Source organism: Lepidochelys kempii, chromosome 2 (genome assembly GCF_965140265.1).
Source record: "Lepidochelys kempii isolate rLepKem1 chromosome 2, rLepKem1.hap2, whole genome shotgun sequence".
Lineage (NCBI taxonomy): Eukaryota > Metazoa > Chordata > Testudines > Cheloniidae > Lepidochelys > Lepidochelys kempii.
In genome coordinates this window covers 258,125,193-258,143,066 of record NC_133257.1, presented here as the reverse complement: position 1 = coordinate 258,143,066, position 17,874 = coordinate 258,125,193, and the positions used below count along the sequence as shown (strand labels likewise).

At 45.5% G+C, this 17,874-nt stretch overlaps 1 protein-coding gene across 5 annotated transcripts in view; it reads left to right on the top strand.

The window, feature by feature from the left end:
* The window catches only part of LOC140907831 (cryptochrome DASH-like), a 32,271-nt gene extending 15,172 nt beyond the window's left edge, over nucleotides 1–17,099 (top strand). For 2 of the 5 annotated variants that reach the window (XM_073334697.1, XM_073334699.1), the window contains 4 exons: nucleotides 1,102–1,259; nucleotides 9,492–9,611; nucleotides 11,344–11,520; nucleotides 12,975–17,099. In XM_073334697.1, the coding sequence (XP_073190798.1) occupies nucleotides 1,102–1,259; nucleotides 9,492–9,611; nucleotides 11,344–11,520; nucleotides 12,975–13,085 (566 nt within the window). In that variant the 3' untranslated portion in view covers nucleotides 13,086–17,099. Of the gene's footprint in view, nucleotides 1–1,101; nucleotides 1,260–9,450; nucleotides 9,612–11,343; nucleotides 11,521–12,974 lie in introns of those variants that run through there. The other 3 variants (XM_073334698.1, XM_073334700.1, XM_073334701.1) reach the window with 3 other exon arrangements.
* The last annotated feature ends 775 nt before the right edge of the window (nucleotides 17,100–17,874 follow it).

The window sequence follows — 17,874 nt, the reverse complement described above, 5'->3', positions numbered from 1 at the left end:
AAACCAGAGTCAGCCAGGGGATGCTGCTGCACAGAGCTGCTTTCCTCCCTGATCACCCATGCTCAGCGGCGTGGTGCCTGTGGGGAGGACGTTCGGTAGGCTTGAGAGAGAAGATGCTAACTATGGGTCGTTGTATCGGGATTTCCTTTACTTCCATCACCTCTGAGTGGGGGGATGATATGACTCATTGATTCTCCTTCAGCTCAAGTGGCAGAGGCCTGTCTTATCAGAGCTGTAGTTCTGCCTTATGGAAAAGTCCTATAGAATTCCATAGACAACGATAACCTCGCCACGTTTTTAATCCTTCCTGCAGAGTTTAATATTACATACTACTGTGCCAGCTATAGATTTCTGTATGAAAGTGAACAAACCTATAAAATAGATCTAATCCGCCATTAAATTCTATAGGCCTTTAGGATCCTTTCATTTCTTTTAGTTAAAACTTTTTTTATTTTTTGTCATTACCGTACATGAATAGAAAATATAATCATTCAAATTGATCAGTCATCCGTTCAGGACTTAAAATCTGTGAACTCATGAACTTATAGCGATGTTTGTCCTTCTTAACATTAACCTAATAAATTCACATTTCCACACAATCAGAAGAAATCGTATCCATTACTATAAAAGAGTTTCCATATATCTCTCCTACTAATATCACCTGATTTAGCTTTCAAAGATATAACCAGCTACCTTATATGTCCCTTCATACTGTTACCTTTAAAAGAACCATCTGTGTTTGGTCAGTCTCATTGTTTTCTCTTTATTTTACCCAAATTCAAAACCTGGTGACTATATGCTGTAAGATCTGATTGACCCTGGTATAAGACTATCCATCACTTTCTCCATCATAACGACTTCCCATTCCAAGGCTCCTTTCTACAGAGCCCTATTTAATTTTTATAGAACCCTACTGTTATCATCTCTATTAAATTTTATGGGGCTGTTCCATATGAGAGAGTTCCATCCCTCATGTTACACATGGATTTGGATTCTACTCACTTGATCCAAGTAGATATCCATATATACACAGCTGCAGATTGACTACAATTGAAAGAGTAAAGATCCTGCATCCCCGCTCTGTTTCTCTTGTCCTGGCAGAAGGAAGAACGGGGGTTCCTTTTGTAGATGCCAACATGAGAGAGCTAGCAGCGACGGGCTTCATGTCCAACAGAGGGCGCCAGAATGTTGCCAGCTTTCTCACCAAGGACCTGGGGTTGGACTGGAGGATGGGGGCAGAGTGGTTTGAGTACCTGCTGGTAAGACCGAACTCAGCGTGTGATTGGAGTGGTTTGTGATTCTCTTTGCAGGTGGCTGACAACAGGCCATCTTGCATGGGCCTTAAAGGAACAGAACTCCCTTTGAGTTCAATAGCAGCTTTGCTCGAAGAAAGATCATATAATTTAGTCTACTCTTTTTAGGGCACTCTCAGTATATGATTCAAAGATTTTGATAAGGAAAGGGTATGTTGCCCAGAGCAATGGTAAGGCTGCCATCAACTGAGATATAGCTCTGATGCCTGCAATGAGAATTCAGATCTTCTAATGTAACGAGAGAGGGAGGGTAGCCTTGTGGATAAGGCACTGGATTGGGACTCAGGAGAGCTGGGTTCAGTTTGTGACGATACCACAGACTCCCTGAATGACCGCGGGCAAGTCACAAGGGGCCTGATTGTCAGGAGGACTGAGTACCCACAGCTCCAGATGAAGTCAATGGGAGCTGTGAATGTTCAGCACTTCTGAAAAATTACGCTCCGAATCTCAGTTCCCCCTCTGTAACAGGGGGATGATACTTCTTTTCTCCCCTCTTGTCTGTCTTGTCTAATGAGATTGCTGTCTCTTCAGAGCATGGATGGTCCTTCACTTTGTGTTTGTACAGCATCTGGCACAACAGGGCTCTGATCTTGTTTGGGGCCCCACAAGATAAATAATAGTGTAGAAAATGTTGTTCCCTTATAAAAGCCCCTGAGAGGGAAAGATTAGACAAGGTAGCTAGTCTTAGGGGCTGATCCTGTAAACACTCACTGCCAGCCAGGCATAGTCTGGTAGAATCAGTGGGAAACTCGAGGTAGTAGGCGTTATGCCTGGTCATGTTTGTAGTATCAGGGACCTTCGTGTTTGACGTAAACAATGACATTCATAGTCAGAGGCAGGAAGGTTCACTTGCTGTTTAACAGGAGCTTCTGCTTCTCTCAGTTAGCATTTCCAGAACCAAACCCTTCGCTAGCTTTATTGAACTGAGGCTTTTCTACTTTATCTGGTCCTCCTCTGCTCTTCCATGACCCGGAGCTTGGCAGCTGCTGTAAACCATTCAGTAGGGAAGGTGATTTTTCACCACCACGTTGGTTGTTTCTGGATAAAAAGTGCTTAAGTCCCACCACACTGAGTCGTATCTGTCTGTGCTGGGCTCATCACCGTGAGACCGAATCTGAGACTGTGAAGTAAACCTCACCCCGTGGGGCTCCTAGTGTTAAAATAATACAGATAAATAACACACTGAAGTCAATGAACAGACTCCCTCTGAATGCAATGGGCTTTGGGTTAGGCCCTTAGAGAGAGCACCACTGCATTAATGCCTATGATTAAAAACACTAACAGTGGGGCGATAGTATCTTCCTCTAACCAAACCCCCAGTGGAGTGATCAAAGGTTTGTATCTTCTCTGAGATTGTCCCTGATTTTGTCAGGACATCCCATGGGGAGCTAATGAGCCACACAGTCTCACTGCAGCACATTGCTATTTTAGCACATCAGTGCTCCATAGACATTACAGTGTGCAAGGAAAGTGTTTGCAGTTGTGATTTCCTCACATTGACTCACTGTTGGAATTTACTTAATGACTTTTTCTGTGAGTTATTCGCCTCCTTGAGTGAAGCCAATGGGCGTTGCACCCACCTAATCAAGAGCAGAACCTGCCCTTCGTATATTTGTCTCGCTTCCCCATTGCTGACATGCAGCCACCTCTGGGTGGAACACAGCAGCTGTTCTGTGCCAGCAATGATGCATACCAGGTGGGAAAGCTGAATGCACTAAAGGGATGTTAAGTAAGCAGGCATCAATGCAATTACCCATGTGGGAATTTACCAGAACCCTGCCACACTTGAGCAAACTTTAAAAAAATAAAATGTTAACAATTGTCTGATTTGTTTAGGTCAGATTCTAGGGACAGGAGCCAGATCCTCAAAGGTAGATAGGTGCCTAAATATGTTTGAGGATCTGGGCCAAAGGCACCAGAGAAATAGAATAAGCATGTATTTTTGGCAAGTTAACTTGATGTTAGTGTAGGGGTCCATATTGAGAACTCTGGCTACTGAAGTCTTCTAGACAGAGAAAAGGCAATGGCTATAATGGGGCCTACTGGCCCTTTGAGAGCACAGGGGGACCAGAACAGCCCATTCCAGGTAGCTGGAATGAACAAAGATCCAGGAAATGGCCTTGTAGTGGAAGAGAGGAAGTGGTCCTGGAGAATTAGTAGTTGGAAGTGGGGGGGACCCAGGGCACTGTCCCTTTAAGGGCCCTGGACCAGGAGCCCTGTAGAGTAAAGTGGGGGAAGGGCTCCCTTCTCTCCAGCCAATCGAGAGGCGCTCTCTGTAGGAGGGCAGTATATAGACACCCTTCTCCCTCAGCACAGGTGAGATGGTGGTAGGAGAGGGAAGCTAGAGCCAGTACCCTGAGCTCCTGGTAGAAATGACTAGGGGGGGTGACTGTGAAGGACAGATGCTGGCAGAGGCTGAGCTCTGTGTGGGTGGCAGAAGGTCAGCGTGAACTCTCTGGTTGCAATGCAGAGTTTAGTTTTTGGGATGTTAAGGACTGTGTGGAACGGCTTGTGGTCATTAAGTCAGCCCCAAGTGGAGGGTGGCTCTCCTCTTAAGAGAGACTGTGGAGCTTGTGAGGGGCCCTGAAGAAAGAGATCAGAGGGAGGGTGCTTCAGGGGGACCTCTGGCCACGAGTGGGCTCTCAGTAAGAGGCAGCCGTGCCAGGCAGTATTGTCAGCTTCCAGCTACTCCACCTTCACCTGAAGGCATTAGCCTGTTCTAGTGAATCCTTGGCATCACTGCATAAGGGTGATGACTAAACGCCAACTCCCAGATACCACCCCCCCCCCCCAGTCATTTCCTGGTATGCTTTTCTTCGACTCTCACCCATCCTCCGGGGGCATTGCTAAGAGCACAGTTTCACTTCGGTAGCAGTGTCTCTTATCTACGTTTGTTCTCACCAAGCTGAGTTATGAAATCTGGGGCTGGGTAGTTTCCAACCTCATCTGCGCTGGTTTTGGCCCCAGAAGTTAATGGCATGGACGGGGGGGAAAGAAAAAAGAGAAGGGAGTTCTAATGTCATCCTTCCTTCCCTACCCCACCAGCATCGTGTATCTGGCATGTTGGCGGCAGCATGGTTGCCGCTAGCCAGGCAGAGCGTGGCTGTGGGTATCTTACAAAGCTAAGCCATGGCTTCCTGGCCTGTCGTCTGCAGATCAAGAAGGAGTTTCCTAACTAACGCAGCAACTGTGTGCTTGCTTGGGGCTGGCCCCCACAATGCCGTTGGCTTCGCAGCGACTTACAGGAAGCTTGAAGCTACAGTAGACACAAACTTGGCTGCAGCCTAAATTTCCACGGCTCGCTTCAGGCTTGTAACACTCAACAGCACCTTGAGCTGTGAGGCTGGGCTGGGCCAGCACTTGGATGGGAACTCTGTACAAAGTGGGGTTGGTGATTCAGTTTGGTGACATTTTTGTCCTGTAAGTCCATGCTGACCCAGTGTCGCGGATGCACCCTCTTTCAGATGACCCTTAAAACCCATATCCTGATGCCAAGCAACTGGCACTAAAAGAACTGGCGGTTTTTTTGAAAAAGCAGCAGTGTTAGCCTGGGTGTCCTGGACAAATTGCAGTTTGAATAACTACAGTCGGCGTAAATTCCTGCTTCAGTTTCAGGATATATATGGCATTCTGGCATTCTTAGTCACTGCAGTGGAAAATGGGGACTGTATTTTCATTATCCCCCAGGGTGGCTGCATTTCAGTGATGGATGACGTGATTCTTATATGCAATGTGTGAATTACGTGATGCATTTTGGGATCCTTTACTATGAAAGGTGTAGAATAACTAATTTCCCATACCCACACAGCTAGTGGTCAGAACTGTACTGTGCGTAAATCATGGAATGAATAATCATAATAATAGTTGATGATTTCTGGCACTCGGTAGTGCCTTTCATTGGAGGCTCTCAAATCACTTTATGAGGGTGGATAAGTCCTGGCATCCCCATTTTACAGAGCAGGAAGCTCAGATGCAGAGTGGATGAGTTACTCACCCAAGGCCTCACGGTGAGTGAGTAGGAGAAAGGTGAATAGATCTCAGGAGTCCTGGCTCCTACGCCCTGCTATAACCACTAGACAGCACTGGCTCCCTTCAATGGAAACTTGATTTGTTTAGGTTTCAGAGTAACAGCCGTGTTAGTCTGTATTCGCAAAAAGAAAAGGAGTACTTGTGGCACCTTAGAGACTAACCAATTTATTTGAGCATGGAGCTTTCGTGAGCTACAGCTCACTTCATCGGATGCATACCGTGGAAACTGCAGCAGACTTTATATATACACAGAGAATATGAAACAATACCTCCTCCCACCCCACTGTCCTGCTGGTAATAGCTTATCTAAAGTGATCATCAGGTTGGGCCATTTCCAGCACAAATCCAGGTTTTCTCACCCTCCACCCCCCCCCCCCCACAAATTCACTCTCCTGCTGGTGATAGCCCATCCAAAGTGACAACTCTTTACACAATGTGCATGATAATCAAGTTGGGCCATTTCCTGCACAAATCCAGGTTTTCTCACATCCCCCCCACCCCCATACACACACAAACTCACTCTCCTGCTGGTAATAGCTCATCCAAACTGACCACTCTCCAAGTTTAAATCCAAGTTAAACCAGAACATCTGGGGGGGGGGGGGTAGGAAAAAACAAGAGGAAATAGGCTACCTTGCATAATGACTTAGCCACTCCCAGTCTCTATTTAAGCCTAAATTAATAGTATCCAATTTGCAAATGAATTCCAATTCAGCAGTTTCTCGCTGGAGTCTGGATTTGAAGTTTTTTTGTTTTAAGATAGCGACCTTCATGTCTGTGATTGCGTGACCAGAGAGATTGAAGTGTTCTCCGACTGGTTTATGAATGTTATAATTCTTGACATCTGATTTGTGTCCATTTATTCTTTTACGTAGAGACTGTCCAGTTTGACCAATGTACATGGCAGAGGGGCATTGCTGGCACATGATGGCATATATCACATTGGTGGATGTGCAGGTGAACGAGCCTCTGATAGTGTGGCTGATGTTATTAGGCCCTGTGATGGTGTCCCCTGAATAGATATGTGGGCACAATTGGCAACGGGCTTTGTTGCAAGGATAAGTTCCTGGGTTAGTGGTTCTGTTGTGTGGTATGTGGTTGTTGGTGAGTATTTGCTTCAGGTTGCGGGGCTGTCTGTAGGCAAGGACTGGCCTGTCTCCCAAGATTTGTGAGAGTGTTGGGTCATCCTTTTAGGATAGGTTGTAGATACCCCCCCCCCCCCGATGTTCTGGTTAACTTGGATTTAAACTTGTTTAAATTTATTTTATATTTATTTATTTATTTATTTAGATAAAATGTTTATATAGATATTTATATAGATAATGTGCCCCCAAGGAACAAAATTTTGCAACCCCTCCCAGCTTGGTATTATCCACAAGCTTTATAAACGTAGCCTCAATGCCATTCTCAAAATCACTTATGAAGATACTGAATAAAACTGGACCCAGGCCAGATCCCTGCAGTACCTGACTCAAGATGCTCTTCCGGCTTGACTGCCAACCATTGATAATTACTACCTGAGTATGGTTTTCCAACCAGTTGTACACACATCTTTATAGTAGGTTTGTCTAATCTGTATTTCCCTAGTTTGTTTATGAGAAGGTCATGTGAGACAGTATCAAAAGCCTTCTGATCACTGCTAACCTTTCTTTTGAAAATTGAAACAAAAATGGCATGTAGTTCTTCGGCCATTGTTGCGTTTTCTGTTATTGTCTTTCCCTCCTTATTGAGTAATGGGCCTACCCTGTCCTTGGTCTTCCTCTTGCTTCTAACGTATTTGTGGAATGTTTTCTGGTTGCCCTTTATGTCTCCAGCTAGCTTAATCTTGTTTTGAGCCATGGACTGTATTTTTGTCCCTACATGCTTTTTATATTCATCCTTAGTAATTTGACCTAGTTCCACCTTTTGTGTGACTTTTTAAAGTTTCACGTCTTTGAAGATCTCCTGGTGAAACCAGTGTGCTTTCTTACCATACTAGGTATCTTTCCTACACATTGGGATAGTTTGCTTTTGTGCCCTTAATAAAGTCTCTTTAAAAAACTGCCATCTCTCCTGAACTCTTTTTCCCCCATAGACTTGCTTCCCACGGGATCTTACCTACCACTTCTCTGAGTTTGCTATTGTCTGCCTTCTTGAAGTCTTATCATCTTTATTCTGCTGGTGTTCCTCCTGCCATTCCTTAGAATCATGAACTCTGTGATTTCTTGATGGCCTTCACCCAAGCTGCCTTCCACCTTCAGATTCTTAACCAGTTCCTCCCTGTTTGTCAGAATCAAATCTGGAATAACCTCTCCCCTAGTCACGTTCTTCTCCTTCTGTAATAAAAAGCTGTCTCCGGTGCATTCCAAGAACTTGTTGGCTAATCTGTGCCCTGCTGTATTTTTCCAATGGATGCCTGGGTGAGTTGAAATCTCCTTTCACTAACAAGTCCTGTGCTTTGGATTGTTTTGTTAGTTGTTTAAAAAAGCCTCATCCACTACTTCTTCCTGGTTAGGTGGTCTATAGTGGACATCTACCATGACATCACCCTTGTGGTTTTACCCCTTTTTATCCTTACTCAGAGACTTTTAACAGGTCTGCAGATGTGCAGAGCAGGGTAACAGTCCCAGGGGCCACCTTCCTGGCAGTGTGAGATCTACACGCCGCCCCAGCCAAGGGGGATTCTCCCCTCCACAGTCTTGGGGGAAACTGTTTCACCAGAGGGTGGAGGGAGAAGGATGTTGTGCCCTGGGCTCTGGAGAGGGGATGTACATGGGGAGGGGTGCAGACATGGCTTCTTGCAGGCAGTTTAAACCACACCAGGGAGATGTGGTGGGAAGGGAGGAAGCCCAGGTGAATGGGGGGCTCTGGGTGTGTCCCTAGGAGACAGGGGTGATCCCAGATTGGGGACTGGATGTGTCCAGGAGATCCCGGTCTACAGAGAATGTATCCTCTGGGGCGGGAGGATTCTGGGTTGGGGGTACAGTGGGATCCCAGGCCATAGAGAAGGTATCCCCTGGCGTGGGGGATCCCAGACCCTGGGGGCGGGTGTCCCAGGGGATACTGGACTCTGCAGCGGTTCACCGTGCGGGACTGGGGCAGAGCGTGCGGGGAGGTGGGGCGGAGGCTGCCAGAGCCCCTGGGATCGGCTCACTGAACTCCGGCCCCTGCACTCAGCACGACAGCTGCTGCAAAGTCCTGTCCCGGCCGCCAGAGGGAGAAGAACCGGAGGGAGCCACAGCCCCAGCGCCACCAAGGGCAGAACAAGAGAGTGGGTGCCCAGGAGCAGCCTCTCTCCAGCGGTGCTGTGGAGCGAACTGCTGGGCACTGGGTGTACCAGAGTCTGCTGGGATGGGGGCAGAGGGACTTGGATGAGCGGTGGATTTAAATGCTGCCTAAAGGGCAGTGAGAGACGCGGTGGGTCCTGGAGGCCGTTGCGCCCCCTGTGGAGCAGGGTGAGCGCAGCGCTCCCCGCTATCACTCACTGCTCTGGATGCTACCCTGCCTGCTGGCAGTGCATACCTCTGCACTGCGCAGGGCACCCCCCTGACCACAGTGCCCTGGGTGGTCTGGTTGCCCACGTTGCCCGCCCCTAAGGCTGGCCCTGGCAAAATCAATCGTTTTCCGCACAGCTCTTAGGTTCCTTTGTTAAAGTGTGGGGGCCCATGGCCACTTTGGCCTCCCTGGTTCCCGTGCCCCAGCTAAGACTCACTTCAGAGAGGGAAACTGAGGCAGTCAGTGCTAAGTGCACCATGCTTGGCCAAGAGGGAGTGCTGGGGGAAGCCACACCCTATGATAGGGCCAATCAATACCAGGCCTGGGCTGTGTGCAGATTTTTTACTGGTGTAACCCCACAAATATTTAAAGTGGTACATCCTCTCCCACTTCCTAGTGTGGAGGCAGTTTTACTGGTATAAAGGAGCCTTACCCCAGTATAACTTGTTCCCCTTCCTATACAGAAATAGCTATACTGGTTCAAGCACCTTTATACTGCTATAAATGTCCACATTAGGGGTGGTTGTACCACTCTAATGGTACCACATAGTGTTGTATGTAGACAAGTCTCAGATGCCAGAGCAATGGCTGTCTCTACATGATTTTCCTCCCTTTGCCCTTTTCTTGCTGAGCAGCAGACCCAGCCTTTCTTACTGGTTCTCCGTGTGTGTTTAAGGTGGACTATGATGTCTGCAGCAATTATGGAAACTGGTTATATAGCGCTGGAATTGGAAACGATCCAAGAGAAAACAGGAAGTTTAACATGATTAAACAAGGCCTGGATTATGACAGCAACGTAAGTCTCCTGGTGAAATGTCCCAGTGCTTTGTAGTTCTCTTCCTCATCTTCCCTCCCACTTCGCCCCAGCAGGTAACAAACCAAAACTCCAGCAACTATGGAAATGGCACATAAGGTTTTGATTTGACTTCACAGTCACCTGGGTCAAATTTTCACAAGTGAGGCCCTGCAGTTACCCTTCTTGGGGCTTGACTTCAGTGGGAGCTGCCTGAGGGCTTAGCACTCTTGAAAATCAGGTCACTCATTTAGGCACCTAAATATGGAGGTAGGTGCTTAACTTTAGGCTCCCAAGTGTGAAAATCGGGGTCTACTCATCTGTGGATCCTATTTATTTATTTTAAAAGCAGCCAGATTAGGCTCCCTGAAACCAGTGGTCATTTAGTTTGATCTTCATTCTTTAATGAGCAAAGATTGAGTTTGCCAGAGGCAAAAGCAGGTGCAGCTGCAGTGAAGTCATAGGGGTATGCTGCAGAGTGTGAATGTGTCTTCGTCCCCCGGGGTACCCCCACCGGCATGATTACTGGCTGGAATTGTTTTTTCAGGGCTCTTTTCTCCTCAGCAGGGAATCCGGCAGTCTGTAATGTTGATATTTTAGCCCCAGTGCCACTTAGCCTGTCTCCTCTGAAGAGCTGCTTTCTGCGCTGAGTGGAGCTGCAGAGACAGATGAGTGAAATCTGTCTAGGAGACAAATGAGCATGATGAGCTTATAACAAAAGAATAGCTAATCGTTTGCTCAAATGCTATGGAGACAGGCAGCGGTATAAAACCCTAAAAAAGCGAATGCATGTATTGAAACAGCTACGCCAGTGTTACAATCTGAGCTGTTTATATTCAGGCGGGTACTGAAGAAAATTAAATGCAGAAGCAGCTACTCAATAGATGCTTTTGCTAGAAAAATCCCTTGGACTGCAGGCCTTTCCTGATGAGTGGTGATAAGGGCAAGAGGAGATATGGCATTCAGAGTCTGTTACCTGGCTCGGGAAGTCTGCCTCTATGGCTGTCCCCGTTACCAGCATTGTGTTTAATGACCATTTCCCCAGGTAACTGTCATATCATCAAGACATGGTGCAATGTGTTACTCAAACACAGGCCAGCTGCATGGGAAACACAGAAATGAATAATGGGAGGGTCGGAATTGATCACCTAACACAGTAATGCACCTCATAGTGCGTTGAAACCCACAGCCATGAGATAAAAGGACACTTACAGTCAGTTTTCCCCTGACCTTCACCTTGTGTCATCCCTTTCATACTCCTACCCCCTCCTAATGAACCAGAGTTTTGGAGGAGATTAATTTAGCCCCCACTCCATTCCCCAGCTTCGTGGTGTCCTGCACAGTCGCAATCCCTGCTGCCTCCTGTGTCAAAGCAGGGAGTGGGGCTTATTTCTGGTTTAGGAACAAAAGCTCCCAGGGACTCTTAAGCACCCCGAGTTGAAGCACGTATTTGGCATCTCTGTAAATCAGGCCACCTATTCAGATGCCTGCATATGGATTTGAAGGCCTAACAGAAAGCTCCAGGGTTTGAAAATGTTGGCCCTGACACAACAGTGCCTCCATTTTCCCACCTGAAAAATGGGGCTAATGCGTCCCCATTTCATGGGGCTTCATTCTTTAGTTAATAAAGCGCTTTCCCATCTTTGTTTTGAAGGCACTGTAGGAAGTCAGATTATTATATCCTGCCATATTGGTTTGAGTGAATCCCCCTGAATACCACTGTTTCCATTTGCAGGGAGATTATGTCCGACTGTGGGTTCCAGAAATACAGTGTGTAAAGGGAGGGGAGATACACACACTCTGGGCGCTGAGCAACACAGATCTCTCAGAAGCTGGGATAGCTTTAGGGGAGACCTATCCACTGCCAGTCGTCCTGGCCCGGGAATGGAGCAGACATATCAAGCAGAGGCCTGTAAGTACTATGAAGTTTCAACTGAGCTAGGGAGTTTGTTGTTTCTTGCTCTAAACATGGGTGTAAATTCTGCAGTTCTCTCCCATTTACATTTGAGAAATAACTGGAAAACTGGTTTAATCCACATCATTTAAAGGGTCCATGACTGGGCACAACATTACTTTTGAATGAACACTTGATATCCATGTAACTGGAGTGTGAAGCTGGATTATATTTTATTCTGATTTGTGCATCTATCACAGCAAAGCTTACTAAATTCTGATCAGTCTATACCTGTGCAATTTTATTGAAAGCCATGAGATTTCACAGGTGTCTCTGAGCGTTTAATTTGGCCTGCAGACACCTTATGACAGGTGGTTGTGTATGAGGAGAAAAGAACCCAGCTTGATCCTCAGATCTCAGGAGGAGTTTGTGGGGCCGGCAGCTAGCAAAAATACCTTTTGGACTTGTAAACAGACACATCTGATCTGGAATTAGTGACCCATTAAACAGGGGACCACAGGAGGCCATTGGTACTAACACACTTTTCAGAGTGGATTTGTCTTTTAGAAAATGCAGCAAAACTAACAAATAAAGAGCTCAGTCTTAGGATTGAGCACTGCCAACTTCCATCTGCTGACCATGCTGATGCTGTTCTCACCCAATAGCTGTATATTTCATCTCACAAGTTTTCATTACTTTGTTCCCCTCCTTATCTCTCTTGTCGCAAGACAGTTTGATTCTGTAGTGTAATAAACCAAGTACAAGGATGAAACTAGCCTTTATATAGGGTTTGGGTACTGAGGGCCCAACTCCAAATTTCTGACTCAGGCAAAACTCATGACATTAGTGAGATCCTTTGTCTGAGAAAGGCCCCCTGGCTTTGGCTCTGAGAGTTAGAATAATCAGTTCTTTTATTTCAGTGTGCAGTCGAGATCAGAAAAGTGACTGACTGTAAATAGCTCCTTGGCTAGTGGCCCTTGCTTGTGACGGGGGGAAGAGTGATCATTTTTCGGCATGAACATTTGAATCCAATTTTTTAAAACTTTTTGTAAAGTGAGATTGGAGTCACATTTCAGCTCTCTCCCCCTCCTCAGCATGCATCTAGCTATCTCAGGAACATCTGTGCCCCTATCACCATAGTATCTGGGCACTGCACAATCACTAATGTATTTTATGAATCACGAAACCCCTGTGAGGTAGGGAAATACTATTTTACTGAGGCACAGAGTGACTTACCCAAAGTCACACAAGAAGTCTGACAGAGCAGAGAATTGAACCCCTGTCTCTGAGCCCTAAGCTAGCATCCTAATCACTGAGTCGTCCTTCCTCTCTGCTTCTCATCTGGCTAGAACTGCAACATCTTACCCTTTTTTCTGATGGCTGTGAGATATCTCGGTTGCTTTATAACATAAAAACGAGACTTTCTTTTAGCTTCAATCAAAAACTTTCGCTGCCCTTCTCTCAATTAACAGAACAAGAGAGACCATCCTCCGAGGGGAAGGAAAGATCCCTCCGACACGCCAAGACAACACAAGGACAGAGGGGTGGACTTTTACTTCTCTCGCAACAAAGATTTATCGTGAAGGCAGTCCCTGCACTTCTGGAGAAGTGACTCTGCCTGCTGAGAACTCCAGCTGACAATGGTTACTATTCATGGCTAACTTCTCTCTCCCATTACTATCTAAGAAAACCAAGGGTGACATCCTAGACACATTGAAGTCAATGGAGTTTTGCCATTGACTTCAACTGGATCAAGATTTTGACCTCTAATCTTTAGGAAATTGTTTTCTTAATGAGCCAGCTGATTGGGATTCAGAAGGGAGCTGAAGTTCTTTGTCCTTTGTACTTTTAAGAATCCCGTGACACCTTTAACAAGAACAGAGGTGTTAACCTTGTATTCTGGCCAAATTAGAGTGGGTAGAAATTACACCACCAAAATGCCCCTCAAAATCAACTGGATGTACTAAGGCCAGATTCTCAGATGGTGTAAATCAGCATAATTCTATTGAATCAGTTAAGCTACACTGATTTACACCTGTTGATAATCTGACTTGGTATTTTTCACTTCCTGCTTTTAAACTGTTGCTGTGAGCTGTTAAACAGCTAATGTATTCTATCCCAGAGATGGGTGATGAGTGACTTTGTAAAGTGCTTTTGGTTGAAAGGGGCTTCATAACTAAGTAATTATTAACTGTAACAGTAGGGTCATCTTGTTATTGTCAAGTGGTCAGACTGCTTTTCCAGTGCCTTTGCTTTGTACTGGGGCTTATAGCTGTAGCCAGATTTCTACCTCGTATTACAGACTGGAGAAGGTGTTCACTTTTTTATACATTGGAAATATATATACTGAATTTCCTTACGCTAACATGCTTTAGGGTGTAAAACTTAAAAACATTGTTCCATAGTACAACTTAAACCTTTGCATTGGAATGTCTTTACTTTCTTGATTTCCTCTCTTCTGATAGAGATCAGAAGGCAGAATGGCTGATCTGAGGTGCCAGAATCATAGAATATCAGGGTTGGAAGGGACCTCAGGAGGTCATCTAGTCCAACCCCCTGCTCAAAGCAGGACCAACCCCAACTAAATCATCCCAGCCAGGGCTTTGTCAAGCCTGACCTTAAAAACTTCTAAGGAAGGAGATTCCATCACCTCCCTAAGTAACACATTCCAGTGCTTCACCTCCCACTTAGTGAAAAAGTTTTTCCTAATATCCAACCTACACCTCCCCCACTGCAACTTGAGACCATTATTCCTCCTTCTGTCATCTGCTGCCACTGAGAACAGTCTGGATCCATCCTCTTTGGAACTCCCTTTCAGGTAGTTGAAAGCAGCTATCAAATCCCCTCTCATTCTTCTCTTCCGCAGACTAAACAATCCCAGTTCCCTCAGCCTCTCCTCATAAGTCATGTGTTCCAGTCCCTTAATCATTTCTGTTGCCCTCCACTGGACATTTTCCAATTTCTCCACCTCCTTCTTGTAGTGTGGGGCCCAAAACTGGACACACTACTCCAGATGAGGCCACACCAATGTCGAATAGAGGGGAGCGATCACGTCCCTCGATCCTGTTCTCTTTGACTGTATCCTCCATAGTGCTTTCGGTTCACCTTGGAATCTGATGTGGGGTCACTGTGGTAGTTCTGTTTGCCTGTGGCATCAGCCTGAAAGTTTGAGGCCATATACCACACGCAGATCAGTTTCAAAACATTGCTCTATGCTCAGTAAGGGCAACCAGTCCTATTCTGGGTCCATTTAGAACTTCAAGTTCTTGTCCAAAACGTCTTAAATGGTTTGACTTGGTTGCTTTAGAATAGTGGCTCTCAACCTTTCCAGACTACTGTACCCCTTTCAGGAGTCTGATTTGTCTTGCGTACCCCGGTTTCACCTTTCTTAAAAACTACTTGCTAATAAAATCAGACATAAAAATACAAAATCGTTATAGCACATTATTACTGAAGAATTGCTTTCTCATTTTTACCATATAATTATAAAATAAATCAATTAGAATATAAATATTGTACTTACATTTCAGTATATAGAGCAGTATAAACAAGTCATTGTCTGTATGAAGTTTTATTTTGCACTGGCTTGGCCAGTGCTTTTTATGTAGCCTGTTGTAAACGTAGGCAAATATCTAGATGAGTTGATGTATCCCCAGGAGGACCTCTGTGTACACCCAGGGTTACTTGTATCCCTGGTTGAGAACCATGGCTTTAGCGAGATCCTTCCTGTCACTGTTCCCTAGCATGGCATCTTCACTTCCCGAGGAGTCCAGATTCAAACATGTTGAGTCTGGGAGCAGGGTACTCTCAGTGGAGGGCCCTTGATTGACTCTGGAGTTCATTACCACCAGGGATCAGGTTGAGCCACAGGCCCTACCTATAAAGAAACTGCTCTGGTTTAAACACGTCAGTTTAAAATCAATCTTATTAAACTGGTTCAAACCCCTAATGTAGAAGCCCTTGCCCTTGCATAAACTGGTTTAGCTTGTATTGGTAAATTACTGACTTAATTTAAACCCATATGCATCTTTCACACATATCATAGGTTGAATCCCTGCTTTAAGTGCTAAATGGAATTAAACCCTAACTATGGAGCCGTGATTTGCACCTCCATAATTAGCAATGGTTAAACCAGTTCATGGGCATCTACACTAGAGGCTTGCACCAGTTTAACTAGAACAATTTTTAAATTGACTTAATTAAACCAGGGTACTTTCCTAGTATGGACAAGAACTAGGGCCTAGTCTACACAAAAAAGGTTTGACATAGCCAAAATGGCAAACCCTTCTAATCGATATGCAGCGCATACTGGCAAAAATTGCTTTTGCGGTATAACTTATACTGGTTCCTGTAATCAAAAAAGCTATAGCACCAAAAGCACCCTTTTGCCAGTATGAGCTGCATCTGCATTAAGGCATTTGCTGATATAAAAATGACATCTTAATTGCTTTGACTATACTGGTCTGGTAACCTTCAGGGCAGATTGCAAAATTCATCTCTTTCCCCAAACTTCCTCCTAACAAATGAGTTGTGTACCGGCTCCTGCAACATTGCTCCTGGAAGTAACCAGTCATGTTTAACCTTGCATAATTGGCTTTATCTGAGGGGGAGGAGAGTTTAGTTCCTTTCCCAGGAAGACCTGATGCACTCTACCCTCTGGCAGAGGAGTCCAACCTTTCCAGTCTGGGGCTGATTTCATGGGAAGTTCTGTCTGAGGCCAGGTCTATGCTAGAAACTTTTGCTCGTCTGGGAATGTCAAGGAGAGGGGTGATTTATTTTTTTTAAATCTTTGTGTGTGACATTTTGATCCTGCCAGAGCCCTAGGGCCAGATTCTTAAAGGTATTTAGGAGCATAACACCCATCGGTTATCAGGTTGGGAGTCAGACATTTAGATACCTTTAAAAATCTGGCCCCTACCTTAGACAGAGTTATACCAATGCAGAAGTGCTTTGGCTGGTATAACTTATTTTCTGTGCAAAATCAATATGTTGTAGTGGCACAGGCACTCCTTTGGTTTTTTTTTCTTTCGTGGGTATAAGCTGCATCTACCTAGGATCTTTTGACAGCAAAGCTGTGTAGGAATAGCTATCCGGGCAAGCCTTTTTCCAGTGTAGACATGGCCTCAAGTAAGTGGAGTTGAACAGGGGCCTAATGCTATAGATGTAAGAGTGCCCCCTCATTGGCTGGAACCCAATCCTTTAAAAATCCAGGGGAGCTGAAACAGGCCCCAAATGAGAATCAAATTATTTGACAAATGAGCAGGAGAATGTATGGTATCTTCAGTTGCAGCCTTGTCGGTGGCATGCTATCACCACAAGCTGTTGGATATGTACATTAACGTTAATTTGATTGTCTGTTCCAAACATAACCTCCATTTTCAATCTAGTAGAAACCTAAGGTGTAGGGAGGGGATGAGGAAGAGAAGTGGATGAAGAATCAAAGTTAAGACAAAGTGTAAATGATGTTAGTGAAGATGCTTGTTGCAGAATCAACCCCCCAGCTGCTCTGAATGTCACAGTTGCTCTAAAAACAAAACAAAAAAACCTTTGAAATGTATCTTAAATGCTGATTAAATTAAAGTACAGTGTATTCATTATGGAGGACTCCACTCTGGTACTGGTCCTAAGGAGCTTGCATTTTCTGTCAACAATGTAATTCAGACATAGAAAGCATCAAGAAGATGGATTTAGCACACAACAACACAGGCTTTTTCTGATCTCAGGTTTTTATGAGATAGCATTTATCAGCATGGTATCTAAGGCTTCCTTCTTTCTTGCCCTACATCCCCATCTTTTTCCTTCTCTTCTGCTCCTGTAAGGGTATGTGCACTGTTTCTTTAAATCTGTAGCAGAATACTAGGCAGGGGACTTGGGGAAGGTGATACACCCAAGCTCTGCCTGAAGTAAGATGAGACAAAGTAGTTGTAGGGAAAAACTTTTCCTTTCTTCCAGTCAAGTTCCTCGCCTCCCCGCAGCCAAATAATCTGGAGTCCCCTCTACTACTGCCATTTAGCATCCACAAAGAAGAACGCAGAACAGCCTAGATCTGATTTAACAGGTGAGTGCTGAGGATTTCTGGGGTCATGTGATGTCAGTGACATCATCACTGGCAGCCTGGAGGCGACCATGTGGGGCAGACCAGGTGCAGCATGGGTCCCCCATAGATGCAGCTCAGGTAAGGGAGGGTGGAAGAATGAAAGATGGGTATTGCTAGGCACTTGGGTACTGCCTCGGCCACCCTTCAGGGTGTTGGGAGTGAGTGGCTGGGTGAGCTTGGCCATTGCCCTGCTGCAGGTAGCTAAGGAAATGGGGGTCAGCCAGTGTTGCTGTGCCTGTCTGGTCAGGAGCAGGCCTAGCCCCAGGCATTCCTTG